Here is a 10,552-nt window from a genome sequence, read left to right on the forward strand (position 1 = left end):
AGCCAGAGCAGGAACAGGTTATCTGTGTCAGAATCACTTCCAGGGGAATAGTTCTGGCCCCTGACTGGTAAGGACAGAGCAGAGAAGAGAGAAGAGGAGAGAGCGTGCAACTCCTAGCCCGGCCCTCCTTGGGTTCCATGCAAGTGGCCCAAGTAGGAAGAAGGCTCTCTACTTTCGGCGTTCCCGCCCGGATACTCCCTCTCACCTTGGCAGCCAGGCTGAGAAAGGACTCCAGGGTCCCCGCAGAATGACAGCTCTTGTTCCAGCAACCCTCTCCTTCCTTCTCCTCTGGACCCTGCCGGGGCAGGGCCTCCTCAGGTGAGCTGAGTAGGGGTAAGAAGGAGATGCATGCAAATACTGGCCGGGGGTAGCAGGGGCTCTGACACAGTTTCCTTGAAGTTTACAAAAAGCCCACAGTCTGGAAGGCTCCAGGGGAGGACACACCCTCCCCCAGTCAGATCCCAGGAGACTTTCATAAAGGATGTCAAAGCTCCAGAGCAGGTGGGAAGGCTTCTGCATGGGTGAGACTTTCCTGGGCCAGGGTAGGGGCTAGGGAGTGAGCCCCAGAACAGAAGCCATCTGTCCTGTCATGCAACCCTATCTCCCTACCAGCTTGGCCACACGTTCCTCAGATCCTTAAAAATGACACCAACATCTGCCAGCTGTTCACCCAAGAGATTTCAAGGAGTAAGGATTTTCCCAAAAACACATCACAATGATGTTGGCTGAACAAACCTTGGCCCTCTGCAGTCACCTTACCCTGCCCAGGGGGGAACCTGTCTGCTCGCTGTCCCTGGAGGGGCACTAAGTGGCCATCATTTCCTGGGCTTGGGGGCAAGACATGCTTTGAGCTCCTTGTAAATGGCCTCCTACCCATTCTCACTTTCTCATTAGACCAGGAGCCATTCTAGGTGGATAGGGTGAGCTGAGGAGGAAAGATGGCTGTGCCTTAGGCTGAACTGGTCAAAAGAATGCCTCCCAAGGTGGAGGCAGGTGAGTGCCACCGCAATATCATCCTCCTCCTCTTCGTTCAAAGAGCACACCAAGATCTGCTTGCCTCTGAGGAGCCTCCTGCCTCACTGCTGGCAGACACATTAGGGGGCAATCAGGCAGGGATGCAGTGGGGGGGGGCAGTGATAAACTTCTTCAGAGTGAAAAGCAGCCCGAAGTGCAATGGCAGCTCAGCTGGAGTTGATAGGAGGATGCAGGCAGAAGGGGGCACCCAGCTGACGCTTGCTGGCCCTGCTGGAGGGGAAGTTGCCTCAAGGCCCAAGCTTTGGTGGTAGCATTCCCACTTGAGTGATTGGAGCAAGGCAGGCCCTTAGGAAATCTTGAGACCAAATCCTTCATTGTATTTATGGAAACTGAGGCCTAGAGAGGGCAAGTGACCTGGCCAAGGTCACTTAAGTACCCAGCAGCAGAATCAGCGTTCTCCCCTTACCCCACTCCGAGGCCTTCCATGAGAAAGATTTCCAGCTCTGGAACCTCCCTAGTCCTGCCAGTGTTTGGAACTTTCCAGGAATGAAAGGGAGCAAGGAGAGGTTGCACACAGTGACTCTGCTTTCAGGTCTGCAGACAAGGTAACCTGGAAAAGCAGGGCTGCCACAGCGGTTGGGGCCCAAGACAGCTGAGCCCACAGCCAGTCCCAGGGTCCTGGGGCTGGAGCTAGTGGGAGAGGTGACATGAGAGTGAGGTTGAGGACAGTGGCAAGGGTCTGGCTGCTCCACCTGCAGGGCCACGTGGCCTCCCGGCAGGCAGGTGACAAGCAGCCAGCAGCAGCACCTGGCCAGTGTGGACGTCCCATGGTGAAGCCACGCACTTCTGCTTGCACCAGCACCACCACCCGCCTCCTTGGGTTTTCAGAGCCTGCTTAGGCCACCTGCTCTGGCCGTCCCCACTCAGGGCCAAGGTGGCCTCTGTTCCCAGGGTAAGAGCTCCCTCCTGCTCATGGGATTCAAGGAAGTAAGACTCTAAGGGTCAGGGTGCGGCGGCTGTCACTGACCTTCCCCCACTCTGGTTGCTTGGCAGCCCGCCCTGGGCTGCTTGCATCATGGTATTATGGTAGATGGACTTAGTTTTGAAGTCAATAGCTCTGGGTTGGAATCTCGGCTTTACCATTTAGGAACTGTATGATCATGAACAAGTCACTCCATCTTGCACTCCTCAACTATAGCTGGAGGATAATAAGAGTGATTATTGAGAAGATTGATGTGAAAACTATACTAGATAGTGTTTAGCATGGTGCCTCAGCTATTTGTATTATTCTATCAGTCACTGTCAGGTACATAGATTTACTGGGAAAGAGGAGCTCGCTGGTTCAAAGGAGACTCAGACCCAGAAGGACAGCAGTCACCCCACCTCCCAGCCCCAGCAGTGCAGCAGCAGTAGTGGCAGCAGGGGAGCTGGCTCTGGTGATGATGGCAGGATGGAGCAGAGGGCACAGGACCCAGCCAGGAGTCCAGCCTGAGCTCAGTGTGAGCCCCACCCCTGCCCTCAAGCCCCTGCTGAGCTCCTGGTCCCTGGTCTAGCTATTGGCTGCTAAGCAGACAAGCAGGCATATGGAAGGAACTTTGCTGCTCTTAGAGGGAAACTTGTCAGGGGAGAAGGGGGCTGGCCTCTAGGCTAGGCCAAAGCACACTGGCCCCCTCCTCAAAATGAAGCTCTTAGGAAGAAAAGATGGGAGTTGACCTTCACAGCATGGCCACTTTACTGGGAGGCTTTCCCATGCTTCTAGAGCCCTGCTTTCCTGCCTCTTTTATTGCCAAGGTGAGATGACCTGCCTGTAGCTGCCACAACCCTGAACTGAGGTTCAGCTCAGAATATAGCTTCTTGCTGGAGCAGACACCAGAAGCCAAACTGCCCTCTCCAGAAGCTGGGTCCTAGCCCCTGAGGGATCAGCATGAAGGCCAAGCAACTAAAACTATCTCTCAGGGGTGTAAATTGCCCTTGAGCCCTTCCCATCCTTGGCTAGGCCAGATGTACAAAGCGTTGCCACAGCCACATTATTTCTGTCACTCTTGTTTGAGCATGTTCAAGGCACCCTCAGAAAGAGAATACTGGATGAGACCTCAGCCTTGGGTTCAAGTCCTGATCCTGGGCCCTGTGTCACTCACCAGCTGTGAGACTTTGGGCAAGTCACTTTTCTTTTGGACGGTCGATCTATCTATCTATCTATCTATCTATCTATCTATCTATCTATCTATCCATTTGTTAGATTCCACATATGAGATCATATGGTATTTGTCTTTCTCTGTCTGACTTATTTCATTTAGCATAATACCCTCCAAGTCCATCCATGTTGCTGCAAATGGCATTATTTCATTCTTTTCTATAGCTGAGTAGTATTCCATTGTATATATACACCACATCTTCTTTATCTATTCATCCGTTGATGGACACTTGGGTAATTTCCATGTCTTGGCCATTGCAAATAATGCTGCTATGAACATGGGGGGGGTGCAGATATTTTTTCAACATAGTGATCTCATTTCCTTTGGATAAATACCCAGAAGTAGAATTGCTGGATCATAAGATAGTTCAACTTTTAATATTTTGAGGGAACTCCATATTGTTTTCCACAGTGGCTGCACCAATTTACAGTCTCACAGATTACTCCTTTGGAAGCCTCAGTTTTCTCACCTATAAGATGGAAATAACAGTTTTCACCCCCATCACGCTGAGAATTTTGAGGACAAAAAGATCTAATATATGTGAAAGCAATCTTCTAGGACTAACTATTGAGCTGCTGTGTTGGCTTATGTGTTTCTGTACTTCTCATTTTGCAAGTGGGCACCTAGAAACCCATCTCCTAATCCTCCTGCCTGATGGAGAGATCAGCCAAAGTGGGGAGGGAACAAGGAAGGAGAGGGTCTGTGATAAAGGCAGAATACAACAGATCTCAGTTATTAATTCTTTATCTCTCCTGTCCAGGGTGGCCTTGGCAAAAGAAGAAGTCAAATCTGGGACCAAGGTGTCCCAGCCCATGTCCCCCTCTGATTTCCTGGACAAGCTTATGGGGCGAACATCTGGATATGATGCCAGGATTAGGCCCAATTTTAAAGGTAAGAATCATTCATCCTACAAAATACCCTTCCCTCCCCACTTCTTTTGGGGACATACTGCCGAGCTAGCCTCCATTGCCTACCTCAGGGCCAGGAGGCTGGAGGTACAGGGCTGGCTCTCACAGCTCAGAAGGAGTGTCCCCTCCCCATCACCCATGGGCCTGTGTGCCAGGCACTGCCTTCTCCCAGCAGTACCCTAACCTCAAGCTCAGGGAGGGAGTCTTGGAAATTTCTCCCAAATTCCTGGAATGCCCTGCCAATATGGCTGTGCTTTGCTACTCTTAGGCCCACCTGTGAACGTGACCTGCAACATCTTCATCAACAGTTTCAGCTCCATCACCGAGACTACCATGGTAAATCATTGCCCTGCTCCCGCTTCCACTCTGGTGTGAGTGGGTGAAGCCCAGCAGATAGCAAGACTTTCCTCCCTCTGCCATCCTCTTCCTGTTTCAGGGTCATGGCTAAAGCCATGGGATGTCCAAAGTCGGTCACTGGGAGTTTATCTTTCCCCAGCCCAGGGTTTTAGTGGCTAAAGGCAGACTAGCCTAAGCAGCAGATGGTCCAGTTTGGCAGGTAGCTTGATGCATAGCATCAAGGCTTGGAAATCAGATAAACCTGCGTTCAAACCCTGACTCTACCATCTCTTAGGCAGGTTACTCAAATCTCTCTTTGTCTCAGTTTCCTCATCTGTAAAATGGGGATCTTAACAGCACCCTCATCTCAGGATTGACATGAGATTTAAATGAGATGATGCATATGAAGAAAGCACTTAGCAGAGAGCCTGGCACATAGTAAGTGTTTAATAAATGTCTTTTCCCTTCCCTTCTTTGCCATATCAGCCCAAAGCAGGCTCCTTCTACAGTGGAAAATGCCCACTGCCCCTGAGACGTGCTCCCAGCATTTCCTCCTCGTGGCCCTCCTGCCCAGGTAGGCTTGCTAGGCCCCTGCAATAGCACTGCCTCTGATGGGCCCATCTCTGTTCAGGACTACCGGGTGAACGTCTTCTTGCGGCAGCAGTGGAACGACCCACGCCTGGCCTACCGAGAATATCCTGATGACTCGCTGGACCTCGATCCCTCCATGCTGGACTCTATTTGGAAGCCAGATCTGTTCTTTGCCAATGAGAAAGGGGCCAATTTTCATGCGGTGACCACAGACAACAAGTTGCTGCGCATCTTCAAGAATGGAAATGTGCTCTACAGCATCAGGTGCAGCTGGCGTACAGCCAGGAGAACTCGGGGCAAGGGGTAGAGGCTGAGGGGTGGGCGGAGGGTTCCCTGTGCTGTGCTGAGGCCCAGTTAAGCCAGCCTAACTTCTTTCTTACTGTCCCTGCCAGGCTGACTCTCATTTTATCCTGCCCAATGGACCTGAAGAACTTCCCCATGGATATCCAGACTTGCACGATGCAGCTGGAGAGCTGTAAGTGTCCCGAGAAAGTCATAGAGTGAGGCCTGAGATACCAGCTAGTTAACCCCATGCTATGATATTCCAGACAGGATAAGGGCAGCCCAGAGTGGGGATGAACTTCCCCAAGCACACACAGTGAGCTCTTGGCACAGGTGAGACTAGAAGCCAGGGCTTGCTAACACTCAGCCCAGTGTGCTTTTCCATCCCTTCGCTATTGGCAGGTCTGGCTGCCCCACAGGGCCGGGGAATGGGAAGGCTCCAGGCTTACATACAAAGGTGCTTATGCTGGATATGGAGGGTCATTTGAGGGGTACCTCCTCTGTCCAGATATAATTTCCATCTCACAGTGCCTGAAGTAATTCTACCTTTACTTCCCCTGAGTTAAGACATTCAAGATGCCTATAAAAATCCAGAGTTAGCAGGGAAGGGGGGAGTCTTTGAACCCTGATTCCTTGTGAACACATAATTTTTTTAACTGAAGTATAGTTACAATGTTGTGTTAATTTCAAGTGTACAGCAAAATAATTCGGATATATATATATATATATATTCTTTTTCGAATCCTTTTCCATTATAGGTTATTACAAGACATTGAATATAGTTCCCTGTGCTACACAGTAGGTCCTTGTTGTTTATCTATTTTACATATAGTAGTATGTACAGATAGCTTTTGTAGAGAGGTGGGAGAGGACAGTTCTAGGCATAGGACAGTGCCCAGGATAGCAAGGTCAGCCAAGGGCTACCAAGGGCAGGGGGTGCCAACCTGCAGAGGCTGCCCTAAGTGCAGAGAAGCTAAAGGATAGCAAGACTGGACCATCACCCATGTCCATTCCTTTGCCATCTCCTGGACAAGTGAGACTGTGAGATCAGGAGATATCCATTTGATCCTCAAAGAAGAAGTCTTGTCAGGCTGTTTCCAACATATAATAACAGTAATGGATAGAATATGTCCTATGTGGTCAGCTTTTTAGAGTTCATAAACCACCTTCACATCCAGGTCCTCATTACCCCCTCTGAAAAGTATGTGGAGCATTTTACAGAAGGGGAAGTGACTTGCCCAAAGTCACAAAGCTACTCTGGGCCGAGGCCCTACACTGGACATCCGTGAGGCTTGGTGTTTCTGCTCCCATTTCTACCCAACTTGTGAGTATAGTCACCTATGTGGCAAGAGCCTTCACGAACTACTAGCTATCTGTGAGCAACTTGGCATTTTCAATGTTAGCTCCCAATTTGCCCCAGGTCAGGACTCTGGCTGGAAGTCTGTGGTATGCACATTGTCCCGTGCATGACTGGCAAGGTATAAATAGCTCTTTCCTCCCTGGAGTGAGGTGGCAGAAGCCCCAGCTCTGAGGCTGGCTCAGCTCAAGACGTGGTCAGTACACATGCTTACTCCCCTGGGTTTGAGATGGGGCAGGAGGTTCCCAGCTGGTTTCCTTGACATCTTTCCAAGCCTTTTGATGTGCTTTCTAGGTCTGCCAGAATAATTTCTCTTTGGGCCTTTCTAAAGCTTGAGAACTAGGTAGGAGAGGAATCTTTCTGATTTACCCACTTAGGCTGGGCCCATGAGGCAATTGACCCTCTTCCGAATGCTTTTCCTTTCCAAGATGAGCATGAAACTCCTAAAACCCAGGCCTTATTCCTCATTTGTTCTTTCCTGCCAGTTCTAACCCTCTCCCTGCCCCCGTCCAGCCACCACACTGTGCAGTCCTCTGCCATCTCTGTCACTTTCAGTTGGCTACACCATGAATGACCTCGTGTTTGAGTGGCTGGAAGATTCTCCTGCTGTCCAAGTGGCTGAGGGGTTGACTCTGCCCCAGTTTACCTTGCGGGATGAGAAGGATCTAGGCTATTGTACCAAGCGCTACAACACAGGTAAAAATCCAAGATATTTACTGGCTGTGGGCCACAAGAGGGCCTCCAGATGGGAGGGAAAGGGGCAAGGCAGCTAGCCTCTACTGAAGGTCCAATCTGTACCAGATGTGGCGCTAAGTGCTTCATATGACTTATCTCATTATGGTAGGGGTGATCAGCCCCATTTCTCAGAAAGAGAAAACTGAGGTTCTAAGAAGTTGAATCAGTTGGCCAAGTCACACAGCTAGTAAATGGCTGATTTAGAATTCAAATCCAGATCTGTCTAATGCCAAAGCCCTTGTTCTTGTCCCTATCACACGCTGCAGAACAAATGGTCCTGTGCCGGTGAGTGGCAGGAGTGTTCCACCTGTCCTGGGGCCAACTTCACGTGGAAAGTGGGGAATCTACATCTGGGAGTAGTCAGTGAGTTCACTGAACCAGGAGAGAAGAGAATTCAGGTCACCAGCTGGCTTACCGTCCACACCTCCTACCACTGTCCCCACTGCTCAACTCTCATGAATTGGCTTGGTTTCCCAGGTGTGAAAAGCATGCCAGGAAATGGAGAGGAGCTGGTTTTCCAGCCTGAGCGTCTGCCCCCTGCAGCTTCCCTAATCGCTGCTAGCTCCTCATTTCCCCTGGCAATTTGGCTGTGAAGAGCTATGACCCTGAGATAGAGGCCACAAGCTGAAGAGGGGAGATCACACTCCAATGGTGTGCTGATATGCTTTGGGTGCAGCCCTATGAATTTGTGTGTGAATGTGGAGGTGCAGGTAGCTGGGGAGATGAATGAGCCACTGAATTTAGAAAATGCTGGCGTGAGTGGAAATTGGTATAACCTTTTTTAGGGGAAAAACTGGCATTTTGTATATAGACTGGTGGGTTTTAAATTTTGGTGTGCATCATATTTCCCTGGGGAGGCTGTTAAAATATTGATTCCTGGGTTCTGCCTCTCAGAGATTCTGATTACATGTGCTTGGAGTGATGCCCAGAAATCTGTGTTTGAACAAGCATCCTGAGGATTCTGATGCAGATGGTCCAGGGGGCACGCTAAGAAACTTTAGTCTGGAAGCTAAATTTGTTTCCCTACCTGTTGATCCAGGAATTCCACTGCCTGGAATTTATTATGAGGAAATATTCCAAAATATCATATTGACTTTAGACCCCAAGAGGGTTCCTGGATCACTGTTTATACTAGCAAAAGCTTGGAACTGCTCTAAATATCCACCAATAGGGTGGAAGTTAAGTAAATTACATAGCGCATCTGCTTGGTGGGATATTATCCAGACATTTAAAAAGAATGCTTGCAAGGTGCTTATATCAACATGGGAAACTTCAAGTGGAAAAGGGTAAGATTCAAAGTTGTATACACAGAATGATTCTACTGTGATGAAAGAAACAAACCAAAAGCATGTGTTTAAAAACCCTGGAAGGAAATAGCACTAGGCATTTCTAAAGCAGTATGATACAACAGGTAAGAGCAAGAACTCTGGAGTCAGATAGAGCTGAGTTTGAATTCTGGCTGCACCATTTACTAGTTGGGTGCCCTTGAGCAACATAACTTAATCTCTTTGAGCCTCAGTATCCCTGTCTATAAAATGGGAAATAATAATTTGACCTGCCCCAAAGAGTTGCTATGGGATTTAAATGAGATAAACTATATAAAGTCAGGGCACTTAGTAGGGGCTTGACAAATGTAAGCTTATGAATATTATTATTCTTTCTCTACTTCTCACTTTCATTCTGTGCTAAACAAGTGTTAATTTTGTCATTGAAAACAAAACTGCTATCACCAAAAAAAAAAAAAAAAAAGGAAGGAAGGAAGGAAAGAAAGAAAAGAAAATATGGATACCTAGCCAAAACATGTCACGGCAAGAAGCCCAGGGTGGGTGGACTCAGGGAAGAGTAAGAGATCACAGCATCACACAGCATGTCAAAGCCATAATCAGTCATTGATGAAATCACTAACCTTGAGGAATCAGACAGTCCTGTTAAGAGTAAGCCTAGGCCAGAATAAAATGATAATATACACATCCTCTGTTTTTTGCTTTGGTTAGCCTAAGCGTCTGCTGCCAGAAGCTCTGAGCTAGTGTTTTCTTAGCCTTGGGGATGGAAAGCAGGGTAAAATGAAGATGGCTGGCAGAGGAGGCGAGCATTGGCACATGTGCCTGGGGCCAATGCACTTTTTGTGGGTGGAATAGAATGCTGCTGCCAGATGCTTTCTGGGAACCCGCTGCCTGCTGTCCAGAGCTGGTCTCTGTTAGACATTGTTTCCAGATGTTTGCTATCCTGCTCTTACGTGCTTAAGACACAGGCGGTGTTTATCTCAGTGAATCATTGCCAGAGAGCTTCAAGGGTCCCAGCACGCGCAAGCTAGGCTGCTGAGATTTGAGTGGAGTCTAAGCTCATTTTGTTAATCATGATAATAGTACCAGCTACCTACTGTGCTCAACACCTCAAATACATTATCTCATTTAATTCCTACAACTGCCCAGTGATGGAGTTGATATTGTTGTTACTCTATTTTACAGGCGAGGAAACTGAAGCTTTAAAAGCTTAGGTGTTTTGCCTGAGGTCACACAGCTAGTGAGTGGAAGGTTCAGGATTCAAACCCATACAGTCTGGCTCTGGAGCCCTCCCACCCTTAATCCTCTTGCAGTGATGTCACGGGGAAGGCCTTCTGCTGGCAACTAAAGTGCTGGGAGCAAGAGGTCAAGTCCCCAGTGGCTTCTCTGCATGTTTCTCTGCATGTTTCCTCAAAACATGCATCTGGTGCTCCCTGGGGCCATTTCGAAAGGCTCATTTATTGGCGCAGGTTAGGTGCCCAGAGGCTGGCCCACAGAAATAGAGCTGCCCTTGTCCTGCCTCTCAGGCTCAGCTGCAGGCTGGGGACCTGGGGCCTGATACCTCACCTCTTTCCTTGCAGGGAAATTCACCTGCATCGAGGTAAAGTTTCACCTGGAACGACAGATGGGCTACTACCTGATTCAGATGTATATCCCCAGCCTACTCATCGTCATCCTGTCCTGGGTCTCCTTCTGGATCAACATGGATGCTGCCCCTGCCCGGGTGGGCCTAGGCATCACCACTGTGCTCACAATGACAACTCAGAGCTCTGGCTCCCGGGCCTCTTTGCCTAAGGTGAAGAGACATGCAAGGAAACTTGCTTGCCATAGAGCTCCCCATTTCCCATTCATCCCCTGTTCCCTCCTGCTGACTATTTTCCTTGGATTTAA

General features: G+C 49.1%; 1 protein-coding gene across 1 annotated transcript; it reads left to right on the forward strand.

The window, feature by feature from the left end:
• Positions 1 to 247: 247 nt before the first annotated feature.
• Positions 248 to 10,552, forward strand: LOC132513471 (glycine receptor subunit alpha-4-like). The gene is given in 8 exon segments (XM_060137854.1): positions 248 to 318; positions 3,931 to 4,061; positions 4,347 to 4,414; positions 5,046 to 5,269; positions 5,398 to 5,480; positions 7,200 to 7,340; positions 10,243 to 10,515; positions 10,518 to 10,552. Coding segments are annotated over 8 exon segments (1,026 nt in total).

The sequence above is a fragment of the Lagenorhynchus albirostris genome, chromosome X (genome assembly GCF_949774975.1).
Source record: "Lagenorhynchus albirostris chromosome X, mLagAlb1.1, whole genome shotgun sequence".
In the NCBI taxonomy this organism is placed as follows: domain Eukaryota; kingdom Metazoa; phylum Chordata; class Mammalia; order Artiodactyla; family Delphinidae; genus Lagenorhynchus; species Lagenorhynchus albirostris.